This window comes from Giraffa tippelskirchi, chromosome X, assembly GCF_054371585.1.
Source record: "Giraffa tippelskirchi isolate mGirTip1 chromosome X, T2T-mGirTip1v1.2.pri, whole genome shotgun sequence".
NCBI classification, from domain to species: Eukaryota; Metazoa; Chordata; class Mammalia; order Artiodactyla; family Giraffidae; genus Giraffa; species Giraffa tippelskirchi.
Genome location: NC_137289.1, coordinates 64,036,893 through 64,064,539, shown reverse-complemented (window position 1 = coordinate 64,064,539; position 27,647 = coordinate 64,036,893). Strand labels below are relative to the sequence as shown.

At 37.2% G+C, this 27,647-nt stretch overlaps 1 protein-coding gene across 15 annotated transcripts in view; it reads left to right on the top strand.

Annotated features, from left to right (window-relative positions):
* DIAPH2 (diaphanous related formin 2) overlaps window positions 1-27,647 on the top strand; it is a 952,992-nt gene that overhangs the window by 613,058 nt on the left and 312,287 nt on the right. For 5 of the 15 annotated variants that reach the window (XM_081565339.1, XM_081565337.1, XM_081565334.1 and 2 more), the window contains one exon: window positions 6,428-6,567. In XM_081565339.1, the coding sequence (XP_081421465.1) occupies window positions 6,428-6,567 (140 nt within the window). Of the gene's footprint in view, window positions 1-6,427; window positions 8,049-27,647 lie in introns of those variants that run through there. The other 10 variants (XM_081565331.1, XM_081565328.1, XM_081565327.1 and 7 more) reach the window with 3 other exon arrangements.

Below are 27,647 nucleotides of genomic sequence, written 5' to 3'. Positions count from 1 at the left end.
AAACCATAACTTTTACTAGATGGACCTTTGTCGGAAAAGTAGTGTCTCTGCTTTTTATTATGCTGTCTAGGTCCTTACCATTTCTGTCCTTTATCATGCCCATCCTTGTTCCCTTGATATTTCAAATTTTCGTGAAGAGATCTCTAGTCCTTCTTATTGTGTTGTTTTCCCTCTATTTCTTTGCATTGTTCATTTAAGAAGTGTTCTTATCTCTCCTTGGGCTTCCCTCATAGCTCAGTTAGTAAAGCATCGGCCTGCAATGCAGGAGACCCTGGTTCAATTCCTAGGTCAGGAAGATCCGCTGGAGAAGGGAAAGGCTACCCACTCCAGTATCCTGGCCTGGAGAATTCCATGGACTATGTAGTCCATGGGGTCACAAAGAGTTGGACATGACTGAGTGGCTTTCACTTTCACTTTCTTTCTTATCTCTCCTTGCTATTCTCTGGAACTCTGCATTCAGTTGGGCATATCTTTCCCTTTCTCCCTTGCCTTTCACTTGTTGTCTTGCCTCAGCTATTTATAAAGCCTCCTCAGACAACCAGTTTTCCTCCTTGCATTTTGTTTTCTTTGGAATGGTTTTGGTCACTTCCTTCTGTACAATGTCCTGAACTTCCATCCATTGTTCTTCAGGTACTCTGTCAGATCTAATCCCTTGAGTCTATTCGTGACTTACACTGTATAATTGTACTGGATTTGATTTAGGTCATACCTGAATGGCCTAGTAGTTTTCCCTCCTTTCTTCCATTTAAGCCAGAATTTTGCAATAAGGAGCTCATGATCTGAGCCAGAGTCAGCTTCAGGTCTTGTTTTTGCTGACTGTATAGTGCTTTTCCATCTTTAGCTGCAAAGGACATAATTAATCTGATTTTGGTATTGTCCATCTGGTGGTATCCATGTGTGCAGTCATCACTTGTGTTGTTGGAAAAAGGTGTTTGCCATGACCAGTGTGTTCTCTTGACAAAACTCTGTTAGCCTTTGTCCTGCTTCATTTTATACTTCAAGACCAAGCTTACCTGTTATTCCAGGTATCTCTTGACTTCCTACTTTTGCATTCCAATACCCTATGATGGAGAAGAAGCCTTTTTTGGTATTAGTTCTAGAAGGTGTTGGGCTTCTCTGGTGGCTCAGAGGGTAAAGTGTCTGACTGCAATACGGGAGACCTGGCTTCGATCCCTGGGACTAGAAGATCCCTCGGAGAAGGAAATGGCATCCCACTCCAGTATTCTTGCCTCAAGAATCCCATGGACAGAGGAGCCTGGTAGGCTACAGTCCACAGGGTTGCAAAGAGTCAGACACAACTGAGTGACTTCACTAGAAGGTGTTACAGGTCTTTATAGAAACAGTCAACTTAAGCTTCTTCATCATCAGTTCTTGCGACATAGACTTGGATTACTGTGATGTTGAATGATTTGCCTTGTAAACGAATGGAGATCATTCTGTCATTTTTGAGGTTGCACCCGAGTACTGCATTTTGTACTCTTTTGTTGACTATGAGGGCTGCTCTCTTTTTTCTAAAGGATTCTTGCCTGCAGTAGTAGATATAATGGTCATCCGAATTAAATTTTCCCATTCCCGTCCATTTTAGTTCATTGATTCCTCAAGATGTCGATGTTCAATCTTGCCACCTCCTGCTTGACCATGTCCAATTTACCTTAATTCATGGACTTAACTTCCAGGTTCCTATACAGTATTGTTCTTTACAGCATTGAACTTTACTTTCACTACCAGACCCATCTACAACTGTCCGTTGTTTCCACTTTGGCCCAGCTGCTTCATTCTTTCTGGAGCTATTAGTATTTGCCCTCTGCTCTTTGCCAGTAGCATATCAGACACCTTCCAACCTGGGGGGCTTATCTTCTGGTATTATATCTTTTTGCCTTTTCTTACTGTTCATGGAGTTCTCTGAGCAAGAATACTGGAATGGGTTGCAATTTCCTTGTCTAGTGGACCACGTTTTGCTTTTTGTTTTTTGTTTTTTTTTTTTCCAGAAATCTTCACTATAACCATCCTTGGTGGCTCTGCATGGCATGGCTCATAGCTTCATTGAGTTATACAAGCCCCTTCATCGTGACAGGGCCATGATCTTTGAACAGGAGATAATATTTAACACATAGTAAATACTCAATAAATGTTGCTTGGGAGCATAAGTGATGACTAACTCTTATACCTTAGGAGGACTAGTTGAAGTAACTGGATGTTTGTAACCTTGGCAGATTAAGAAGATGCAAGGGACATCTTTCCTATAAAATAGGAAGTAGACTTAAGCAATGTTGCTTTAAGGCAAAATGAGGACTAATGGGTAAGAAGACTTCAAGTATGCTGATTTTGATTATAAGCAAATAGAGTTTTTCAAATTATATCAACTGTCAAAAAGGAAATAAGCCATTCAGGGATAGAATGAATCCTATGTAAATTCACTGGGTATGCCTTCTGTGCCAAGGCCCTCCCTTCAATCCTGGGCTACTTGTCTTGCTCCTAAGCCAGACCTGGAAGTTCACATCTCTTGAATTTCACCATTGAGAGAATAAGAAATGAGAAGGAGCACCAGGTCAACTTTTCACCTCCTTTAACCAACTCTTTCAAGTTGAAGTTGCTTTATTTGTCTTAAGCAGAGGCCAAGACTGACTTCATGATTGGGGGGCCCAGTGCAAAAGGAAATTGCAAAGCCTAGTTTGAAAAATTACTATGAAGTTCAAAGTGCTGACAATAAAGCCTTAAACAAAGAACAGGGCGCCTTTAAGCATGGGGCCCCATGTGACTTCATGGTTCACATACCCATTAAGTGGCCCTGATGGAGACAACCTGAGACACTAAGCAAGCAGCTGTATTTTCTGTAAAGGTAGAGCCAGTTCAGTAACATCCTCTTTTGTATTTGCTTTCTTCTCTTTTCCCTCATGCCTGTTTTACTGGGATTAAACCCCACCACCATTAAAGCTGTTACATGCAAGCTTTGTCATAGGCTCTGTTTTCTGGGAATGGAGATTGTCTGTCTGTTTCTTTATTTAGTAATTTTTATTGAACTTTAGTTGATTTACAATGTTGTGTTAATTTCTGCAGTACAGCAAAGTGGATTCATGCATGCATGCTAAGTCGCTTCAGTCATGTCCAACTCTTTGTGACTCTGTGGACTATAACCCACCAGGCTCCTCTGTCCATGGATTCTCCAGGCAAGAATACTGGAGTGGGTTGCCATTTCCTCCTCCAGGGTATCTTCCTGACCCAGGGATCAAACTCGCATCTCTTATGTCTCCTACATTGGCAGAGGAGTTCTTTTCTACTAACGCCAGCTAGAAAGCCCCGTGAAGCAAAGTGATTGTTATACATATATTATTTTCCATTATGGTTTATCACAGGATATTGAATATAGTTCCTTGTACTATACAGTAGGACCTTATTGTTACCTTACCCATTCTATGTGTAATAGTTTACATCTGCTGATCCCAAACTTCCAGTCCTTCCCATCCCCATTCTCTCTCCCCCTTAGTAAACACAAATCTGTTCTCTGTGTCTGTGAGTCTGTTTCTATTTCAGAAGGCTAACAATGATGCTGTGTAATCTGAGCTTTTAAACCTTGAGGGGGCTGGTCCATATCTCCTTTAATGTCACTTCCAACTCTAAGATACCATAATTCCAACAATTTAAGGAGATATATTTTATATAATGGTATTTTTCCTTTAACGCAGCTATAAATTTACAGGTGTGCCAAAATTCTTGGATTCTCACATCTCTGGTATTTTATTTTCTTTTGTTCAAGCATAATATTAATAGTTTATTAGAGGGGGAGGATAGAGAAGCTTAGGAAAAGGTGTCCCTTACTTCTCTTGCTTATCTCAGTTTTTCACTTTTCCCTTTGTTTAAGCATCTCCTGCAACCCTGCCTCCTCTATAGACTTCAACTTCCTACTTCCTTTTCATTCTTATTTAATAATTAATATTCTAACTTCTGATTACTTCTGTTGTATCTGACTTCTACATACACATCCATTTGCAGAAGTGGGCATACATTTAAATCCAATTCAAAACTCATTGAAATATACATATTCATTCAACAAACATTCATTGGGTACATTATATGATAAGTACTGAGGGAAAAGCAAAGTGTTAGTTAGGGATCTTACTATTAAGTAGCACGACAGTTTAGAGCAAATACTCTGTGTTTATGTACACAAAACCAAAAAAAAACCCAAAAACACTCACTTGAAAAATGATATGTGGAAGATCGCTTAAACAAATAGAAGTGTCTATAAATGTTAGAGAATTTGGACTAGAGCTCTAGAGGGATTTATAGAGGTCTCAGGATTTGACATGTGAAATTGAGGCGGATAGATGTCTAGAAAATATTATTTTATTCAGAATTCAACTTTAGGGTAAAAGCAATTTCACTGGATTAAAAATAATGTGTCTTGTTATTTGAGTTATCTATACATTTGTGTGTATAGCAACTTGATTAGGCTGTTTCTTTATTGAACAATCAGAACAGTCCTCGGATCATCCCCTTTTTACTGCTGGAATTACCATTGTGACATAAACTTTGCCTCTGGGCACATTTTGTTTATTGCAGAAAGTTACCGTGAGTTTTTTTCTTCCATGTAGCCTAAATGACATAAACAACTTGTCAACTTCATATCTTCAGCTTTTCAATCAAGTGAGTGGGAATGGAGAAGCCTTTTGAATAATTAGCAAGAATCTCCTGGAAAAACTGAAGGGGAAAAATTCAGCTTTAAACTCAGAGAGAATGGTTTCCTTCACAGTAAACTCATCCTTTAAATAAAGCAAGCAATGATTACCGAGCTGTTAGCATAATTTTGACAGGGCGAAACTCTTTGACTTCTCCAATAAGGAATAATCTCCAAGTTTGTCAGATCTAAACAAATGGAACTAAATTGGACCTAGCTATTTGTACTGACAGATTAATAGGAAAAAAATACTTTGTCTTTAGTGTTGGTGTTTGATTTTCACTCTCTTGAACTTCCAAGTATATTTAAGCAATTTCTCCTCATTGAGTTATATAGGTGTGTATGTCAGCATGATGAATTTGTATCAGAAGACTGGCTGAAATTTGCCATGGGGTTGATTTTTGTCAGTCTCTTGAATTATTCATTGTAATTCTAATACGCCTCTGAATGAGACTGCAATTTACTTTAAAAAAAAAAGAATTGTAATATTATTCTATTTCTGTTTCATGGTCCTTTAATGAAAAGAACTGTGTTTCAGAAACCTGGATTTAAAAATCAATGTCGCAGGCTACCTATCAAATTTTAATACTTACCTTGTCTTTTCAACTAGAACCCTGTCAAATACTGTTGATATTGATAGAATTGTCTTCATGTATAATTGGCAGTCATGGAGTAATAGAGTATCTGTAAAATAGTATAAGCTTTAAAAAAAAAAAGGGTAGCTCTGTGAAAAGAAGGCATCCTGAGAGATCTGGAAAGTGTGCATGTATTTAAGAGCGCTTTGAATATAATACTTAAAATTACTGGTTGTCAATGAGGAGAGAAAAAGAAAAATGCAGAAAATGTTAGGGGTAATTAATGTTAAGGGTAATGATTGTGTTTGCAGGCTCACTGAAGCTTTGTGGGTGTGTATGCGCATATGTATTTGCTATGGTTTGCTCTAAATTTTTCACATCACCAGTTATTTTTCACATCTCTGATTATGAAAAGTACTAAACTCAGGAATTTCAACCATAGATATTGGTTTATAAAAATCAAGATCTTTCAACAAAAGAAAAATATTTGATCCTTTTATGTAATTTAAGGTTAAATCATTTACATAGCCAAGAACGTGCATTAAATAGATAGGATCTCTTTGAACTCTGCTGCTGCTGCTGCTGCTAAGTCTCTTCAGTCGTGTTGACTCTGTGCGACCTCATAGACGGCAGCCCACCAGGCTCCTCCGTCCCTGGGATTCTCCAGGCAAGAACACTGGAGTGGGTTGCCATTTCCTTCTCCAATGCATGAAAGTGAAAAGTGAAAGTGAAGTCGCTCAGTCCTGTCCCACTCTTAGCGACCCTATGGACTGCAGCCTACCAGGCTCCTCCGTCCATAGGATTTTCCAGGCGAGAGTACTGCAGTGGGGTGCCATTGCGTTCTCCAGTTTCTCTTTAATCTTCACATTAGATTTTAAAGAATGAAATATTAGGAAGTCCATCAATAAATTTAAATAGAAATGGATTCATTTGAGCTAATGGCTGAATAAAATGACATTCCCATATTAAACATGATGATTTGGTATATTATATTATACATTTTCACTTCTTTCATGGAGAGTAGACATTTTATGAGCAGTAATTGAGAAAAATGTGAGTCGGTTTCATGAAACTATTCTCCACATTAAAAAAATATTTGAACTGATATGGTTTTCTTTTAGTTGTTTTGTGGAATACCTGGTAAAATATTCTAAACATTTTGCACATTGTTCTTTAGTTTCAGCTCAAATTCTCAAGAGCAACCTTGCAGCAATGGAACAACAAATTGTTCGTCTGGAACGTGACATCAAGCAATTCCCCACAACAGAAAATCCACATGATAAGTTTGTGGAAAAGATGACAATATCCTTTATTTAAGCATTTTATTTGTTAGCTTCTGTGTGTGTGTGTGTGTGTGTGTGTGTGTGTGTGTCTGTATGTGTGTGTGTCCGTCTGTCTATCCAAATATCTATTTACCCTGTGGTTAGGTCTGAACTTACCATTCTATTCACATGGTTTGGATGAATTTGTGTATAGGCTGTTTTTATATTAGCAGCATAAATTTTAGTTCATGACATTTTGAGTCATAGAGTAGGCAAGGGAACGATTATATAAGAAAAATGCCATTTCTCAAAGAAGAGTTTCATTTGAAGGCCTACAAGATATGCAAGGTAAGTCTTATGAGGTTTGATAAGACCTAAAACAAGACAAAGACTCTCCTTATATAACCAGTTATTTAAAGGAAATGAGCAATAAAAGAAATTTTTTTGTCGGAGTTCTTTTTTGTTATTGTTGTTCTCTTTGTGTATGTGCAGGTATTTTCTGAGGGGACACATACATTTTCAAGGGCAATCAGAGGATAACTGAGATCAGTAGACTGAAAGGTTATAAAGAATAAAATGGATGCATGGACGGATGGATAGATGAATTGGTGTAGATTATGTATTTTAGTAAATTATAGTGGCTATCTGTACAACATTAAGCATTGCCTGCTACATAAATGTTTTTAAATCCCTATTTTACATACAGTATATTCATATAAATTACAGAATTATATGAAAGGAAAACTTGAGAAATTATATTTAGCTTGAACTGTTTAATGTTAAATCTGGTGTCTAAAGATAAACTATATTAGAGCTGATTTTTTTTTTCTATTTTGGTTTTCAAAAGTTAAAGCCATATCCTCCTCCTCTGGGTTTAAATAAATATCTTGAACTGCAGATTGATTCACCATTTTATATCTCTAGAGGGAATAAATACTGTAAGTTCTTTATCTGATAATAAGTAAATTCTTTCAACAACTATATGGTCACCTTGTTTCAAGGTTAAATCTATTGTCTTTTTCTTCTCTCATATGCTTTCTTTCCTGCCCAGCTTGGAAGTTATGGTCCTGAACTTGAATTACTTGAGAATGGCAATTTATATTTATGTGTAAAAAAATTTTTTTTTTTTCATTTTCAGTGTTTGGTTCATAAATTAATACTGGATTCTGTGTGGTCCTTTAGTGATGCTGAGTACTTATGTAAATAGGAATATTGGGAACATAAGTTTGTGGGAGACTGGAGGCAGAAAATCCTCAAAAATAACCTTTAATTACATAGCTGCCCACATCGAGATATTTAATATGAAGATTTAACTTTGTTGCTGATTAGATTTTCCTTTCAAATTTATTATATTGTCTTGTGGTTGGAAGCACCGCCTACAGTTTTCAATTTTTGATTTTGTTTCTTGTCTTACATATCTGTATTTAATTCCTTATCCCTTTTTTTCTTTTTAACATTTTCTTCTACAGTTGGCATATGGCCACACAACAGCATGCAACATTGAGGAATCTTTGTTGCTCATTTCGAAAAAGAAAAGTAATTTCAAGCCCTCATGAACTTGGCCTGGATTCTATTTTATTTCTGTCTTTATGCAGGTAATTAAGTGCTTTAGAATGAAAATCCAGAGCCTTCTGTATCTGTATGTTACAGATGAATGGTTATTCTTCATTTAAGTGGCACCAAAGTGTGACTGTCTACATGGGGATTGAAAACTATATTAAAATGTATGTAGCTGTTACTTTGGATATTATGTTTTAAAAAATGAAGTATATAGCAATTTATTTTAGAGAAAAAGTAGACTATTGACTCTATCTTTTAGTTGGAGTTGATTAAAAACTCCAAATTAATAAATTACAATGGTAAAACTGTACTCAAATTATTCTTGCTTAGGAAGACCCCTTGGACAACTGCTGAGAGGTTGGATCTTCTAGAAAATTGCAAACAAAAGGTCTAATCATCATATGTATATATGTTATATGAATTTCGGTGCTTACTAAATTTTTTTACTACTCTTTTGGCAATTTCAAAAGAGAAGGATATTTCCTTGTGGGATACTTGAATCAGTTTTAAAATTAGAACCATGATCCTATTTTTAGTGTAAGATTCTTTGTGCTGGATGATCTTTCCACTGTTTCTGTCCCCTGCCAATAAATTCATTTACTTTAGGTCACTGGCCCTTTAAATTGAGTAACTATGGACACAAATATGGGGGTAGTTATCTCTTGAATGAAGGTAATCTTACCTTCACTTAAACAGTAACCTCTCTATAAGGCCTGTGAGTTCAAAAACTGAATAGCAGTGCCACTCTAGACTTTTAGACGGGATCAGCGCTATAGTTAGCAGCAGTGGCATGATGGCCAGAGGGCAAGTGAATATGTAGGTTGAATCTTCACCAAATCTCTAAGTTGGTCTAAGTCCCAGAGCACCCCATGTTCACCCTTGTCCTTTCACATTATTGATGGAACACTTATAATATGCTTGGCATTACTAAATCATGAAAATACAACAGTGCACAAGGTAGAAAACTTGATTACAATTTGCTGACAGTCTGGCATTTATTCACTTCTCTATCTTGCTGGCCTAATGACCAAGATCATGTCCAGCATGTTAATTCCGATATGCCCATCCCAATGTGCAGCACCTAGCAACTTGAAGGCATTCAATAAGTATGTATTAAATCGCAGAATAATATAGCTAGAGACAATAGAGGTTATCTAATCCAAGATCCTCCTATTACTGAACACACCAAAAGGGATATTGTTGAAAGAGTAGTTGGCTGTGCTTGTAGTTATAAAACTTTTCTTCATATACGTCTTCACAGGAAGTTGAGTAACTTTGAATCACCTTTTTAGAGCATGTAAAGTGTAATCAGTTTTAGAAGGGATAACCCAATCTTTTACAAGTAAATGTCAAAAAAAAGGAATGAAACCTCTCCTATGAATGGAGTAAGCCAGGCTATTTCCTGCCTCCTAAACAATAGTCAGTGGCTTTAGAAGGAAGCTTGTCACCTCTGACTCGCTCTCTCTACCCCAAATTGTTTGCTTGTTCTAAATTTTTTTAAAAAGGTGGAAAGAGTAAACAAAGCAAGATTAATTTTCTAAGACTGTAAAGCAGAGGGAAATAGAGAAAATTCTCTCATAAATCATAGTAGGGAGGTTCTAGGATGAAAAAGGATGGTCTGTATTGGATATAATAGCACCATATATTTTGAAATACACATGCTTCAAAAATCTATAGATACCATGTCGGGAAATTTGCTGTTGTGATTTTTTTTAAAAAGCAAAGCACTTTGTATTCTTCATGTCAATATGTTCATCATAATAATATTGGGAGTTTTAGGTTCAATTGTTTGGTCAGTGAATTCAAATAGAATCTATATTCTTTTTTTAGTAAGTTATAAAAATGGTAATGTTCACTCATTAGCTGAATTGTTTACTATGTATCAAACACTGCTCAATTTTACCCTCTTGAGCCTTTAAAAAATGTTCCTATTCATTAAATGAGTATTTTCCATGTCTGGTAATGAAATTGTTCACAGTTGTCCCTGTGTCAACATGGTGAGCTCAAGTTGTCTTAGGATAACTTCAACAACCCATAGTTATTTGTCATAGCTTCATTGTTTTAAAGTTATTAGGTTCATCAGGTCATCCCTTTTTCAAGGTGACCAGGAATTTGATAGTCTTTGTCTGTGTTTTGGCACCTGTTGCAAAAATTGGTGAGGTTCAGAATCACTGTCGGTTTCAAAGTTTTGAAAAATAACCTATGCTTAGGAGAGGTGAGAGGGAGCACTGTGAGTGGTCTGCTTGTCAATCCTGAGACGCATCTCTTGAACTTGACATTTTATGTGGATTCCGAGTTTTTCAGCTTTTGTCTTTTGACCAATCACATGAGTATGAAAGAGTTTTTCTTTCTTTCTTTTAAATCCATGCATCACTTTTACTTACTGCCCCTTGCTTTTTCCTGTGGGAAAACCCATTCTTAAAAGAGGGCTCCTTAGACTTTAAAATATATGTCGTGGTCCAGTCTTCAACTGTCTAAAAAGCACAGTACCCACAGTGTTGACCTTACTGCTTATATCCTGTTGACAAATTTCTTACCACATTTGCTCACATAGATTTTGTCAATGGCAGAGCTGTCTATTGCCCCAAATCAGCTTAGCTTTTTGACTGACTGCTGGATAAATCATTTCACCAACCAGAGGGCAGGGAGGACTGAGTAGCAGGGGCACCATTAACACACTGACAAGAGGAGCTGACAGACTGTTAATGATATTAACAGTCTGTCAGCTCACTATCAACACCTCGGATTTCCTCATAGTAGGAGGGAGAGTCATTTGAAGTGTTTAAAAATCAACTTCTGGAAGCAGCACACTGCCCTGACCAGACAATTCAGAATAGATTTGGGGTCTCTACTGCACTGCAGCTATGTCAATTTCTCTTCTGCTCTTCTTTATTAAGAGAATAATTTTTGGAAAGATGAAAAACTCACACGATTATTATTCAACCTCAGCAATATTTGTCACCTTTGAGAACATGCCAGTAACAGGTTTAAGAGAGAGGATGATTCATACTTTGTAAAGTAAATGCTATGTAAAAAACAAAACAAAACAGAAACCTCAACAGCAAGGCTTTTTCCCCTGGTATGAATGTACTAATCTAGGCTGTTTTCTAGCTCCTGAAAAATCAAGAGCTTTAGGCTAGACTAGAGGGAAGTTCACTGATTCAATTGCCTGCTGGTCTCAAACTCAGCAAATTTGGAAGTTCAAAGCAAAACTGGTTTTCATGCGACTGCTCAGGGAGAGAGGGCCCAGGATTAAAAAAAAGAAAGAAAGAAAAAGAGAGAAAGCATGGGAGCGTTGTCAGTAATGGGAGTAAAGACTGCTTTTTAAAAAAGGAAGATTGTTAGCATTCTTTGAAATATGCACTCTTCATCATTTTTTGGAAGTTTTTTTTTTTGGTTGTGTCGCACAGCTTGTGGGATCTTAGTTCCCTGACCAGGGATTGAACCCAGGCCCTTGGCAGTGAAAGCAAGTCTTCTTTTGTGTGTGTGTGTGTGTGTGTGTGTTTTAACTTCTATTATTTGCACAGTAATTTGCAATAGAAGGTATAATCACTTATAGTAATAACAATAAAAATGAGAGTAAAATATGAATAATAGCAACTGTTTAGTGAATGCCATGTGTCAGTCACAGTGCTAAAAATATATAGGTGTCTTATGGCTCAGCTGGTAAGGAATCTGCCTGCAGCGCAGGTGACTGCAGTTCGATCCCTGAGTTGGGAAGATCCCCTGGAGAAAAAAAAGGCTACTCACTCCAGTATTCTGGCCTGGAGAATTCCATGCAGTCCATGGAGTCTCGAACAGGACTGAGCGACTTTCACTTTCACTTTCATACAATCTCAAGTGATCTCCAAGGCAATATTATAGGGTAGGTACTATGATTAACCCCATTTTAAATATGTGAGGATTGAGGCTATAGAGGTTCAAAGGTTCAAACGTGTGCAAGATCATGTATGTTTCAAGTCTGGTATTTAATGAGAGCCAGGATTCAAGTAAGTTTTGCTCCTTCAGACTCCAAGCCTTGTGCTTGTAACCATGGTATCATGCTGCCTCTGGGGTCAGAAAGCTTCATAAATCTGAGATGAAATTCACATTTGTTCACTGTGAATCTATGTGTTGCTTCAGAAGAAAAAAACAAGTATTTTCGAAAGGTTTGCAAATTAATTTAAAAATTAGCTACACACTTATACCATATCCTCCACAAAGTCTTCCTTAATCATAGCAAACATAATTAATTTCCTTGTCCCCTGTGTTCTCATAGCATTTTAATATTTTGATTATTGTACTTGCTGACTTGCCTATACTCTGCTTGTGTGTATGTGTTTTGTACACTGGGTTATAAAATCTTTTGAGACAGAAATCCTTATTCATCTTTGAGTACAACAAACTTAGCACAGTGCTTTATAGAAAGTTGTCCTAATAAATGTTTCTTTAATATGTTAGGGGTCATTGTAATAATGATTTATGTTAAATAACATTCTAGCAAGTAAGTAGAAAACAGCTTGTTATCCTGGCATAACTGTAGTTTGACAAAAGGAAAAGGGGTATAACATGTTTCCACTGTTATTCCTTTATGTTTTGATTTAAAATGCAGGTATTAAGAATTATCTCTTTGGCTCTTAGAAATCACATTCTAAGAAACAGTCTCAATGGAGCATATATTTTTTTCAGATCAGTCAGCTCAAAAATTTTCTATTTGAAACGTCTTGCTTGTTTGAACAGCAGCCTGAAACTACCACGAGCTCCATTTTTCAAACTTTGTTTAGGGAATTGATAGACATTTGGTGCATGATGCTAATGGTAAGAAAAGAGCATATTGCTTAGTTAAAGGATGTTTAAACCCTTTCAGCCCACTAGAGACTCATCTGGGAAAGAGCTTAAATTGGATATTGTAGCCATCGTTTGTTTCTTTTTGCTTTTATTTGAAATTTACTAATATTTTCAATTATGAAAGGCATGCATGGAATGTTGAATGCACACAGTTTATAGGCAATGATGGTGACGTTAGTATGAGTCAGTTAGTATACTCTTGCAGCAATATCTTAATCAGGTACTATTTGTATAATGTAGACAGATATATTAGTATCTTTTTCTGTGTTAGATGTCTGTTCAGTTATTTCTAGTTAGAATCTTTTTGAGGTAACTTTTGAATATTATAGCGAGTAAACTTAGCTTTTCATTGAACAGCCCCTGTTCTTTTCTTCTGGTTTTAAACTTTGAGATATGGGAAGTGAATTAGCTTTATAAAGTAGAAATAAAAAATATGCTTGAAAAGAAAGCAAGTCAGTAAACATGTAATAATATTCTACTTTGTTTTGCAAAGTTGAAATAGGGTAATTACTTATTACTGTCCCAATTCATTACTGAAGTTAGAAATGGAAAGATATACATAACAAACATCACTGAAGTTTTTCAGCTGAAATCTTGATGATGGATATATAGATACACACATATCCATCCATCCATCCACATACACATACATAAGACAAGCATTTAAAATTATAATCAACTTGAGAGGATTACATCTCAGCTACTCCTTTAAAGCTAAGGCACTCACCGATGGTGAGAACTGAAAAGGAATGAAAAATTTAAAAAGAAACTATAGGAAAGCTTTCCTAAGATCATCAGTAAGAAGGAGAATATTACCTAGTCACTAGTTGATGTTTGAGTAAGAAAAATCATGAGTATCCGAGTTGAAATTGGTTCCAAGAGGTGAAAGTCCCAACTCCTCTTTATCAAAAGCAAACATTTAGTTAAGCATTTTTCATATCAGGTAAGGCATTATCAAATTTGTGTACAGCAACTCCGCTCAATTACTCATCTCCAGATGTCTACATTATGGTCCTGACTCCAAACCTAAAGAGAGCCAATTTCATTTTGCACACTCTTGAGAAATACTCTGTCCACTTTATTTACCCCATATATATAAAAGTACTTTTGAAGTTTAGTGTGCTGTACAAATGCAAAGCATTTTTTATTAATCCATTTGAATGAAAAGACATTTGGATGTGTATCAATAGACCTAAGCCATGGTCTTTGTAAACTTAGGAAAGACACTCTGTTTCCCCATATATAAAGCTGAAAGAATAATACTTGCCTTGCCCACCTCACATATGTTGTTATTAGGACTAGGTATAGTAATGACTTTGAACATGCTTTGTGAAATGAAGAAACCATATACAAGGTGTTAATGACCATTCTGCTCTAAACCTCACAAATGGGAAATAATTTATTTTCCCCAAGGAAAATATTCTTTGTAAACAACCATGATCTGCTTTTGTCCACCTTCATTTTATCTAAGTCGTGTGTGTGTGTGTGTGTGTGTGTGTGTGTGTGTGTGTGTGTGTGTGTGTGTGTAAGACTGAAAGAGAAAAGTACATTCATGCAGTAAGTGTCTATGGAAGAAGCAGGAGGCTTTCACTTCATTATTCTGGGAGTATCCAGATGTTTAGGATTAAGCAAATGCCTATCTTTTTCACTTGGGCTTCCTTGGTGGCTCAGAGGGTAAAGAATCTGCATGCAATGCAGGAGACCCTGGTTTGATCCCTCGGTTGGGAAAATCCATTAAAGGAGGAAATGGCAACCCACTGCAGTATTCTTGCCTGGAAAATTCCATGAGCAGAGGAGCCTGGCAAGCTACAGTCCATAGGGTTGCAAAGAGTCAGACACAACTGAGTGACTTTCACTATCTTTTTCACTTAGGTATAAGAGAGAAAGAAGCACCAAATGGAATCTGAAGATACTTGCATATGCAATGAAAGGCAATATTCTAAATGTTAGGACACGTATGAAGTAAAATGCAGCTATGTTTAATGCTTTCAAAAAAGCATGTAGTCAGGGAGGTACAAGTAGTAGAAGACAGCAACAATCCGAGCTGATTTCAATGTAGTGCAGGCTGAAAATCCAATAGGCCATTTCAGTATTTCTTCCTCTCTTTTTCCTGTAGTGAGACAGCATTCCAGCTTTGATCACAATTGGAAATGCACATAGCAGCTTTATTGTTTTGTTGGAAATGTATTCTCAAGCCAAGCAATAGACCCAAATGAAAAGTTAAGTATGGAAATGCATTCCAATGCCAAATGGAAATGGCTTGTATATTATTCTTTGTTTTGCATTAACTATCTCCTTCAACGCAGATAATTAAGAACCGAAAGTACCAACAAATTCTCTATGTTCAAAAATAAGTTTCCTTCCATGTTTTTATCAGTCAATCAACATCTATTCATTAAGCAGCTACTTCAGAACCTAGCACTATTAGTTACCATGGGACTGAGGCATAAGATGAAGTAGAAAATATTCTTTTCTCTAAAGAAGCTTAACATTTAGTTAAATGCATGTGTCTGAGAAATAAGGCATTCAAAGGATGGTGTTTTATAAAGTTTAATTGGGTGACACTGTTTCCGAACCAAACTCGGATTTGCTTGCCCACATGTAAAAAGCCAATCTACCTCCCCTGGGTTGTGGTGAAGGAGAGTGCAATATTTATTGCAGGGCTCTAGACAAGAAGTCCGGGGCAGGTGATGTTCACAACACTGGAACTCCTCGATGGGTTTCAGGAAAGCATTTCTAAAGGCCAGGTGAGGGACTGGGATCACAGGGTATGTGATTAACTCATGCACAATTCTCTGATTGGGTGATGGTGAGGTAACATGGCTGTGTCACAGGGGTTAACATAGCAATCCTCCTGCCCTAGTAGGTCTGGGGGGCTAAGTGCTCATGGTCATCAAGTAGTTAACCTCTTCCATTTGGTAAGGGTTTTAGGATCTGTAAAACATCTCAGGAAATGTGCCTCAGATACTGTTATCTATTTCAGGGAGAAACTAAAGATTCTGGGACTGCCATGTGATTGATTTACTGTTTAAACTCTTACCAGTTCTCCTGGCCCAATTACTATTTTTGTTGCTATATGGTCACATCCTTTCAATCATTCATTCTTGAGCCGGGCTTTTGTGACTCACAGGAGGCCTGGGAAACTTATAGCTTTTCTACAAACAAGAGGCAGGCAGAGGACACTGGGGGTGAGGGGAGGTCTATAACTGGAAGGCCCCATAAGGTCCTGCTTGTTTACAACATTGGTTTAAAATGTATTAAGAATTCACCAGATAGGGAAGGTTGTGGTTTGGAGCAGCTTCATGGAGGAGAAAAGACTCAACTCCTGCTGCAACATAAGCTCTCTGTGTGCAAGAAGTTTACTGTGTTGGTTCTGTGTTGATCATCTTTTGTATTCCCAGGGCCTGGCACATAGTAGGGCTCAATGCATGTCTCGTGAATGAATTAATGCATGATTTGCTCTCTGCTGACATTTTATTTCAAGGATGTTAGAATATTTTGTAGAGGTAGTAGTTAAAAATATTTTGCTACATCCTCTCATAGGTCACCCAAGATGTAATTCTGTTTGACTTTGAAATTCATTTAATGTCTATTTAAACAACCCCCTCAAAGCCCCTCACTAGCTGTGTCTGATTAGATAAATATGGAAATGATTTGCACTCTAAGAACTCTCCCATAGTAGACTGTATGCAGATATTCTAGGGTTGGATGGAAGGAGAGTCAGAGTTTAAGATTTGAGGTGATCAACTAAACATTATAGGCCTTATTATATTTACAAATAGGATTTTTTTATTACTAAAATTTATTTTGTTCGATGAGTCCTGAATCCTGTATTATAAAATTAAATAGCTTAAATTCATATTTCATGTTGAAAACAATTAATTGGTTATAGGCATCGAGAGGCCATGTGATGGGCATATATGTTAGGTTATGTAACACATCTGCCTATATATTCAGATATCAGTACATAATTGACACAGAGAATTTGCCCTCTGCTCTCCCTTTTGTATACAAAAGATTGTATCTCCCTTTTGCCCATATGTGTATTGTCATTCTTTTAATGCCTTCATGTGCCTTGTGAACAAAGCATTAGGTCTGTGAGGTATATAAAAATGACTAAAATGTAGACCTTTTATTTCAGAACATATAAGTTTATAAACAAAATGAACAATATACTCATATTATAAGACAATATGAGTATGATAAATTCAATATAAAATGGAAAAATTGCCCTGTAAAATAAATCCCAGTACATTCATAAAGATTCCCAGTCTGTATAGTGTTCACATCCATCATCTTAATAATTCAGACCACTTCTGACTGAAAACTTGGGGGAAGGGTTCATGGAGAGTTATACCAGCAACGATAGCAACAAAGACTCAATCTGTAAAGATCCAAAATGTGTCAAAAGAATATCAAATACACGTTTGGCTCAGAGTAGTGAAAATTAGTTGTAATTCCTAGCTGTAGGAAAATGAGTAAAAACTCAAATTCCAAAAAATCAAGAATGCTGGTCTGAAGAGGTTGAACAGTATTTGGTGGGTTGTAAAGAGATGAAAGACAGATACCTTTAGTTATATTTCTCTCCCTGTTTCCAATCGCCACATGGTATTTGCTAAAATGAGGTGATACTTGCCACTTGCCAACTATTGATTGACCAAGTAACAACTAAAGTCGGAATTGTTTCCAGTATTAGAAAGATTGTGTACATGTCTATCTAATGGGGCAGATGAATTTTTTTCACATTCAATTTAACTGCTCTCTAATTTGGATTTGTAATACAGCAATAAAAAGCTTACATTTGTATAATATTATTTTTTTATATCTAAAATTTTCTTTTATTTTTTCATGTCTATCCTGACATGTTTCATAACAAAAGCTGTTATATTGTCTTGTACCTGGTTGATGTTTTCAAGGATTTACTCATTCCACAAATATTTATTTAGCGATTCTTGCTATGTTCCAGACATTGTCCTAGATACTTGGAATAGAGTGGTGAGCAAAAATGACATGACATAGCCTCAGGGAGGTTTTAGTGTCCTGGAAGAGATATACATTAAATAACTCCGCAAGCAACCATGGCAAGTGACATGAAAGAGATTTATAATGCTATACCAGTCAGCAACCTAGTTAGGAAGAGCTCTCTTGAGAAGGTGATGCTTGAGCTGAGATGTGAAGGATGGATAAGAAGTCATGGAAGAGTCAAAGATGAACCTTTACTTCTGCCTGTTTATCTGCAGGTGGTAAAGATATTTGACAGTTTGGTACCTTGATGATTTGGTCCTTAGTAATTCTAATACATCTAGTTTCTTGTCCATGGTCTTGCTGGATTTGTACTTCTAGTGGAGTTTTAAAGTTGGAGAGTTAGAAATCTCTCAAATGGAACCAAATACTGAAGACGTTTTATATTTCAAGAACTTTGAACTTTTTCTCCCAAAGCTGCTTTTACTATTGGCTACGGATTGAATGTGGGTATTTTTGAAAAGCTGTGTCAGATTCAGTGGAAAAACCTAAAGCTCTACTAACCTTGTGAGAGAATTTTTTAGCTAAAGAGGTTCGAATAGATTTAGGTATTTATCCAAACCCAACTTTCAAACCACCAGAGATTTGCCCATTACTCATTTACTTAGAGCTTAACTACAGTGGTTTCCATTTTCAACATTTACTTTTTTTTATTTAAACAGCTTAATCGAGAGCTATAAAAACACTGGATCAGTCTTTTCAAATAAAAATGAAATGCAGCTGCCATGGGTTAGTCTTACAGAAGAAACTCTGCTGCCTGAAGGAAGTTTAGGTGTTAAAATGATGTTTTCTTTAATTACCAAAAGATCTAGTTTGGATTGTAAGGTCATATCTTTCAATTACAAGTTTATAAAAACTTGGCAGTTCTTTTGATTTGAGTCTTGTGTGGGCGCACATGTGTGCATATGTGTGTGCGTGTGCATGTGTGTGAAATACCAAAAGAGTAATTTGATTGACATTATTAATATGGTAATCAAAGATTTCTTTATTAACTCAGATGTACATTGTCACACTACAAATGGGGCATATTGCTTCACTGTTTGTTTTTCTCCACATCGTTTATATGTTGTTCTTTATCTTTTTCATAACATAAAATGCTAAGATGTGCTTAGGTTAATAATTCTACTACTGATCTGAAAGTCCTTAGATTTATGACTTTTACCTATTTTCCTCTTAGTAAGTCATTGCTTTACATTTAAATATTAATATTATTAAAAATAAAGTGTTTTAATAATCATTTGCTTTAGAGGAAATGAAAATATCACCTTTCAGTAAATTAGCCTGAACCCAGAAAATCAGGGAAATGAAATGACAGTTCAAAGTTATGCAATTAAATACATTTTAAGTACAAAGGAATTATATTATGTAATCTCGAATGTGTTTTTCAGCTCTAAAACCTTCTTATATTCTTAATCTAATGTAGTCTATCCATCCTTGTTCCACTCAAACACTAAGTGCAGAAATGTTGAATTAATTTCCTCTCTGATTCATTTTACCAATATTGATAATTTTAATATAATGTTATAATATTTTTACTGATAACAAAGTCATCTGTTCATTCAGGGAATGTCTATCAAATGCCTACCATATAGCAAGCTCTCTTTCCTTCAGTGATGAGAAACTTAAAACACACACACACACACACACACACACACACACACACACACACACACACACATATATATATTAGTCTTTGAGCATATATTCTAGTGCAGTAGATAGTAAAAAACCGAATTTGTAATATAATACCAGACATCAATGTGATGAGAAAAGTAAAGATGGGCAAAAGGATTAAGAATGATTTTTTCAATTTAAAAAAAGGAAGGACCCTTATAAAGGAGTGACATTTAAACAGATTTGAATCAAATGGGGAGATGAAGTTTGTGAATAACTGAGAGAACTTTAAATGCACAAGGGACAACTAGTGTTGTAAGTTTCTAAGATGTGAACATGAGCATGCTTAAAGCATGTAAGAGTTGGGCAGTTTCTTCTACCCTTCTAGTTTTTCTGGCTGTCTAAGAATTAAATTAACATGAGATATAATAGATTAACAGGAGAAAAATCAAACAAAAGTCTGGTAACATGTATCCATGGGAGAAACCCAAGAAAACTGAGTAACTGTCCAAAGTGGCCAAGGCCCTCACCTTAAACACCATCTTCAGCTAAAGACAAAAGATCATATTGGGGGTAGTGATGTAGAACTTCAAAGGGGAGGAAGGCAGTTGACATGGAATTGGAAAAGCCAATGTGTGGTAAACAAATGTTTGCTGGGCCAAGCAGAGAGGGTAGGACCCAGGAATTTTAACCAACAGGTTCCTCCCTGTCTACATACCTAGTTCATACCTTAGTTATCTGTAGTGATAGCTCCCTGCCTGGAACACATCCTCTATGTTCTAAAGGCAGTTAGGGGAAAGGTCAAAGGTTCTTCCTGAGTCTTCCTTGATTGTTTTCATCTCAGAATAATCCATCCACGTGCTAAAGAGATATTTGAGGGTGACAAAATTTCTCCCCCACACAAGGAAGGGCAAGAAGGCCATTGTGGCTGCTTTGTAGTGTGGGAGAGTGAAAGTCAAAAGGAGAAAGGGTGGTGAAGACCTTATTGTATGATGGAAAGCCATTTGAGGATTGAAAAGAATTGAATGACCATTACAGGGATGAGGGAGACTGGATGAGATAGAAGGATGGTTGTGGCAGTGGTGAATCAAGAGTTCGGTTTCATGTTCAAAGAGAGACACTGTTAGGCAAACAACTGGAGATGCAAAGCCTAGAGTATTTGAATATTTGAGACCAAACTATAGGGAAAGACCCAAACTGGAGATAAAAATTTAGAAATCATCAGCACTTAAATGGTGTTTAAAGCCATTAAACTTGATAAGATTACCTAGTAAGAGTACAGATAGAGAAATCCATAAACTAAGGTCTGGGCTAGTCCACCAATGAGAAATTAAGATTAGAAGTTTAACAAAGGAATTGGAAAAAATAAAAGATACAGCTAGTGTGGCAGGAAGTAACCAGAAAACTGTACTGGCTTGGAAGCCAAATAACGAAATTGTTTGAAGATGGATCCTGTTACTGGACCCATTTGTTCTATGCAATGATTGAAAAAAGGATTGCTGTGACTTCGTTTAATTAACATTTGTTAAGTAGGGCCCCAGGCCAGTTCAACCAAAGACTACAAGGAAAGTTTCTTACTCTGTGGATCTGGAGGAATTTCACAGCAGGGTCCCAAGGGGCCCTATGGGGAGGTTAAAGCAGGGTGCAGACAGAGGGAGAGTGCAGGAGCTGGGGCACATAAGTCCATGTGTGGAATGCCTTGAAGTTCCTGGGCTAAGGCCATATTAGTCAATTCAAAAAGAATATGTATGGGGAGGATTGTTAAGCTCTTCAGGGATCTTATCTACTGACACACTAGAGGAAGGCCCTAGGAGGTGGGAAGAGACTTGCTTACATGGGCTGCAGGGGACATTGTATCAGGAACTTATATTTGATTTCGACTCTGCAGGCTGTTATTCAGGAGGGACTAGTGTTACCAAACCACTTTTGGGTCTGCCCTCCCACCATGTAGCAAAGCCAATTTACTGAAGTACAGCGTTTATTGCAGGCAGTAAGCAAGAAATACAAGTGGCTCTTGCTCAGAAGACCCAAATTGCCAGATGATTTCCAGGGAAGGGCTTTTAAAAGCAACATTTGTGGTGAGGGTTGCAAAGGACATGACTTTCTTCTGATTGGTTGGTGGTGGTGAGATAACAGGGGTGGTGTTTCAGGAATCTTAATCATCAACCTTCTGGTTCCAGCCAGTCTGAGGTCTTCTGTGTGCTTGTGGTCAACATGTACTTACCATCCTCCACCTGGCTTGGCAGGGAAAGGGGGTCATGTAGGTCTATCCCTTGAGGAGGGACTGGTACTCTGTTTTATTCACTAAACCATTGTTTCTTTTTGTTGTTGTTTTGTAAAGTAAATTATTTATTTTAATTGGAGGCTAATTACTTTACAATATTGTAGTGGTTTTTTGCCATACATTGACATGAATCAGCCATGGATGTACATGTGTTCCCCATCCTGAACCCCCCTCTCACCTCCCTCCCCATCCCATCCCTCAGGGTGTTTCTTGACTGCTTTCCCTTTGTTTCTGCATTCCCTCACTTACTTTATTAGTAGCTACTTGAGTCTGATCTTTAGAACTCAGGGGAGGTCTAGGAGACTAAAGTCTTTCTCAACAAACAAGAAACCAAGGACACAGAGGGGCTTTTTACCTGGGAGGGTTCCGCAGGGTCCTGCTTGGTTTCAGTTCCCCCTTTTCTTTGATACTCCTCAGTCCTGAGGGGGCCGGGCAACAGGATCAGAAAGAGAATAAAGTTTTAGGAAAGAGGTTAATCATAAACTCTGGAGAGCAGCTTGCTTTTAGAGGGATTCGGTTTCACTAGTGTCAGTTCAAGGCCCCTGCATGCCACTTGCTTATATTTAATGGATGCTGAGGCAGCAACAACATGCAGTAGTTGAGCTAAACTCTTGATCAGTATTATGTGTAAGTCATTGAACTCAGCAGAGAGGAACTAGTGACTTCAGAACCCTCTAAATATTTTATTGACAAAATGTAGACTCATATCATGCATTTCTTCTTTTACTTCACTGTTTGTTCGGATAGCACCCAGAGTTATGTTAGATATTTTTTCTTCTATTGTAACTGACTATATTTCCAGATCAATCAAAATGTCCCCATTAGGTTGTTCATTAAGCCACAAATAATTGCCATGAGCCATTGATTTCATGTGAACAAGTATTCAGTGAAATATCAATTATCTGGAATTCCAGTAGCATGTATCCCTTTGTAAATTGCTAGAATTATACTGGTTTTGTTTTGGGGTTGTTATTGTTTTTTGTTTGTTTGTTTTGTTTGTTTTTCAAGAGAGTAGACTTCTGAAGTTCATTATTATGTGGAGCACCAGCCATGTGCTAGGCATTTCATTAGGCACAGTAACTATACTCTTATCTGCCTTCCTATACAGTGTTCCAACTCAAATTTAACCTTATTCATATGATCTTGGATTCTCAGTTCCCGTGAAGTGCCTTAGAAATATTTGTCCTGATGATGCAGTATTATATCTGTCCATCCTAACTTAGGTCTGAAACTCTATTTCATGTCTTGTTTTAAAAATATCACATTGGTGTTCTTGAGGCCCAGATGATTGCCCTCTTATGTGTGAATATATGCATGAATGTGTGGATATAGGATTGTATCTTTCTCACCTTTCTCTTTGTTTCAGTCTCTCTACATGCATATGTTTCTCACAGAAATACTCATGCACAGACACACTCCCAGACACACACAGAACATGCCATGCATTAAGGACACCATAATGAAGCAAAAGTGCCCCTTTCCTGCCCCCGCACGTGCGCACATGTACACATATGTCCCCAGGCCTTTGATGTCATCAGGGCAATATGGTCAGTCAGGATGCACACATACATCTTCCAGGGCTACGTTTCTGATGGTCCTCCTCACCTTCTACTCTCTAGGAATTCGGGGATGGTCTGTCTTCTGTTGGGCTTCCCTGGTGTCGCTTTAGAACAGACTTTACTCTCTGTCATCAGTCTATAGCCTATGTTATTGCTCTTTATTTCTGCAAGAGTTATTTGACTATTATTTTTGTTTCAGTTCCTCAGCAATCCAAATCAGTACAGAATAAGAATATCAAGGCAGGAGGCCACTAACAGTCATGGAGACGAAATACACTCAAAACATGCTCTTCTTTCTTGGTAGAAAACTGGGCCTAGACAGGAGTGGTACTTTAGTAATCTCAATCTGCCAGCAGCGTGCAGAATGACGAAGAAATGGTGGGGACTGAAAATAGCAGTATCAGTTAAGAAAATCAAATATTTCCCACGTTCCAGGCACTATGCTGGGCCTTTCCAGTAGAGAGCTTATGAGACAGACAAGGTACCTGTTTTCATGAGCTTAAATTTTAGTTGGGGTGGATCGGGGATTCACTACTACATAGCACTAAGTGCTACTGGAGGGAAATGTAGCAGTTACGTGATCATGGCCGGGGTACTACTTTATGTTGGGAGAGTAGAAAGGGCCTTTTTTTCAAGGTGACATTTGAACCAAGACAAAAATCTTGGTTAAAGCATTTGGGGTTGGGAGAAGAACTTGTTCAAAATTATGAAAATGGAAATGAGTTCAGTATGTTCGAGGAGTAGAAAGGAGGTTGATTTGGTTGCTGTGTGGTTAACAAAGGAGAGATTAATATAAGATGAAAACTGAGAAACAAGCAAGAGACAGATCATGTTGGTCTTGTTCACCAGGATAAGTGTTGAAACATATTATTATTGCTATTAAGTTGAGTTTAATAGCCAGTTCTCCAAATGAGTTACTGTTCAGGATGAATCCTAGGTCAGTGCTAGAGATCTCATGGAGAGTAAGTCATAGTGTGTGCATGCATGTGTGCGAAGTCACTTCAGTCATGTCTGACTCTGCAACCCCATGAACTGTAACCTGCCAGGCTCCTCTGTCCATGGAAGTCTCTAGGCAAGAATACTGGAGCAGGTTGCCATTTCCTACTCCAGGGGATCTTCCCAACCCAGGGATTGAACCCACGTATCTTACATATCCTGCATTGGCAGCTGGGTTCTTTACAACTAGCACCACTTGGGAAGCCCAGAAGTCATAGTTTTTGCCCCTAAAGGAGTCTACAGTATACCTAATATATTCTTTTGATTAAAAAAATAAGATTCTTTTGAATCATGCCCACAACTTTGGAAGAACCAGTATTGACTATTTTCTTTTTTGTTTTATACAAATTATTTGGTCTCATAAGCATTTATTTTGATGATGGACTTGAAATTGCAAGTTTCATCCACTCTAAGTTTAGCCAGTATTATCTTTATGTGCAATGCCTTATAATTAGTGCAATGAGTGTTATCATCCTTACTGGAACACTGCCAGGACATCTGGCACCGTATTTAATATAAAGCAGCTATGCCGTCTACCTCCATACAAATGATTCATTGGTGGTTGGCTATGTTGTAACTTCTCCACTTATGTAATTCTCTGCTATAATTTAATTTATTGAGTGGGAGAAAATGCAAACATGTAGGGAAAAAAAAAAAAGAAAACAACATAGCACATCAAGTCTTTATCCTGGTAAAGTATGTCACATCTTAATCTGTGTTGTTTCACTAAAGTATCAAACCAAAAGATATTGTAACTATAGTTTTTACTTTTTTACTCTTGGTAGGAATTTTTTTGATCTACGCACACTTTTAATCGCCAAATCTATTTTGGCTTTACCTTTAAAGAAAAATCACTGCACTTTGCTGTATTTGTCAAAAATGACAGGCTAATTCTTTGACTCAAAACAGTGAACATGAAATGTGATTTTTGTTGCTTTTCTGAAATATAGCATAGCTTGTTTTTTGAAACCTCCTTTGCTGTGATTAAGATTCCCATGGCATAGAACAAATTGCTTATTTTGAGGTTGTAAAATATAGCTAATCTACAAGAATAAGCTTTCTAATATCTGCTATCAAACCAAGAAACGATGTGTTGCACCGGAAACATGCACATATAAAAGAAATTATTTTCTTACACAGAATGCTGCCTCTTGGACTGTGCATAGAGTTGATTTGTAATATAAATTAACTCTCCAACTATCGATTGTTCCATCTGACTTGGACACATTAAAGCTCTGCAAAGAGGTTTGGAGTTATCAATAACAAGAATGCTGTGTATGAAATGTAATGGGGTGGGTCAGCTGGATCTGAGTGAGATATTGCAGGAAATGTTACTCAGCATTACCATCTGTCACCTACTCTCTTTGCATAATATTTTAATCCGTTAACATGTTTCTTTTTCTTTCTTTTTAAAAAATTAACCTACTTCGGTTATAGCAAAAACCCTAAGAGGTAGTCTCTGACCACTGACCTTTGCAGTGTCCTTGTTTTTTTTTTTTTTTCCTCTTTCCTAACTTTTTTTTTTTTTTGTCTTGGTGGCCTCATTAAGATGAAGAATGACAATCCCTAGAAATAGAACATGCCAGGCTCCTGGGTGTACTGCTAACAAGTAGTAAGTCCCATTAGCTTCTTAACTCCTCAGACAAGAACTAAATTTGGCCATGAGATATTGTTTCTGAAACTGCTTGTTCTCAGGAGCTGTGATTGAATGAACTTAGGACTTGCTTTCACTAAGTGAAATGGAAATCTCATATCACAGTGTGTCAGTTCCTGCTTAGTGAATAAGATATTCCCTGGGGTATAAATTAGGCACTTTACATAAATAACTCTTTCAGGGCACCTGGACCCCATTGATTTCCTTGTGACCTTAGTGTGTGAAAGAGTATCCCTGTGACTTAAAAGACTTGCCAAACTGTCCAACTTTGACCACCCCCCCCACCCCCCCCCGACCCTGGTGAATAGTATACTCACCTAGGAGGGTCTGGTCAAAGGGGTCTCCTCCCTCTAATGAGAAAGGGAGCTGTTTGTACTCCCTTGCCTTGCTGCTCTCAGGCCACTAAATGAAAGGAACTTGCAAATTGTTTGGAGCCATTTACCAAATGAACCACTGTGGCCTGAAAAAGTTAAACGGTGTTAAGTCTGGCAATTTACCATAACCAAAGAATTCCAGTAGAAGATATGCAAGTTCTGATTTCTAGCCAATTTGTGTTTGTTCAGTGTAGCTCTTGGCAGCTCCCTGGGTTATTTTGAGTCACCTAATCTTCTAGTCCTCCCCTTGTTATTAATTTGTAAAATGAAACAAATTACTGACCCTTGAATTGTGCTATTATACATGCTTGAGTAATTTCATTTCATTTACAAAGAACTTCATTTTATTTATTTATTATTTACAGTCTAACTACTTCCAGAACAATGTGTACTGGCTTTTTAAAAACTCTTTCTAATTCCAATCAAGTATTTTTTCAAGGCCTATCCTGAAGAAGACTTACGTCATCCAACAGTATTTCACATTTACTGGGTTATTGTGATATGTTTATTATAGCATTTCTCTGGTCACCTAAAAATGATTGAATTAACAAAATATCATATCACTTCTTTTGAAGTGGTCTGGTCTATTGGGAGAGAATATTAAACTTAAGTTAGAGTTATGTGCCTAGTTCTTCCAATTATGTCACCTTGGGAAAGCCAGTTGCCATTTCTTGGTTCAATTTACTCAGATTTAAAAGTAGTGGTTTTTGTTTATCTTCCCAAACCTTAAAGGGTTAGAATAATCTGTGCAGTAAATATCAATTACAGATAAATTGTTTAAGTTCCATGTTTATCCCATCGTTAACATCAGGTAGAGTAACTTTCAGCTGAATTGAAATGATCAAGCACCCCCATGTACTCAGGCATTGTTCAGACAAACCAAATTGGGGAGAGAGATGCCAAAGCAGAGTCCCTATATTAAAAAGTCTACACCATGGTGACGGGGGGCGAGGGGGACCAAGGACACAACAAGTGTGATAAATTCCTGATGGAATCAGTGGCGCAAGTAAGATATACAAAAGTTGTAACTGGCAAGAAGTAGAAGCAGTGACCTTTGATGGGGAGTAGATGAAAAATGATGATAAAACAAGACAGGTATGGAAAATTCCTTCAAAACCTCTTGGTAGATACTAAGACACAATCGTACCATCTTTGTCATTTATTTGTTTTCACAAACATTTGTGTAGTTATTTGCTCTATGCCACACACTGTCCTAAATGTTTTACAGTGAAAACTCATTTAATC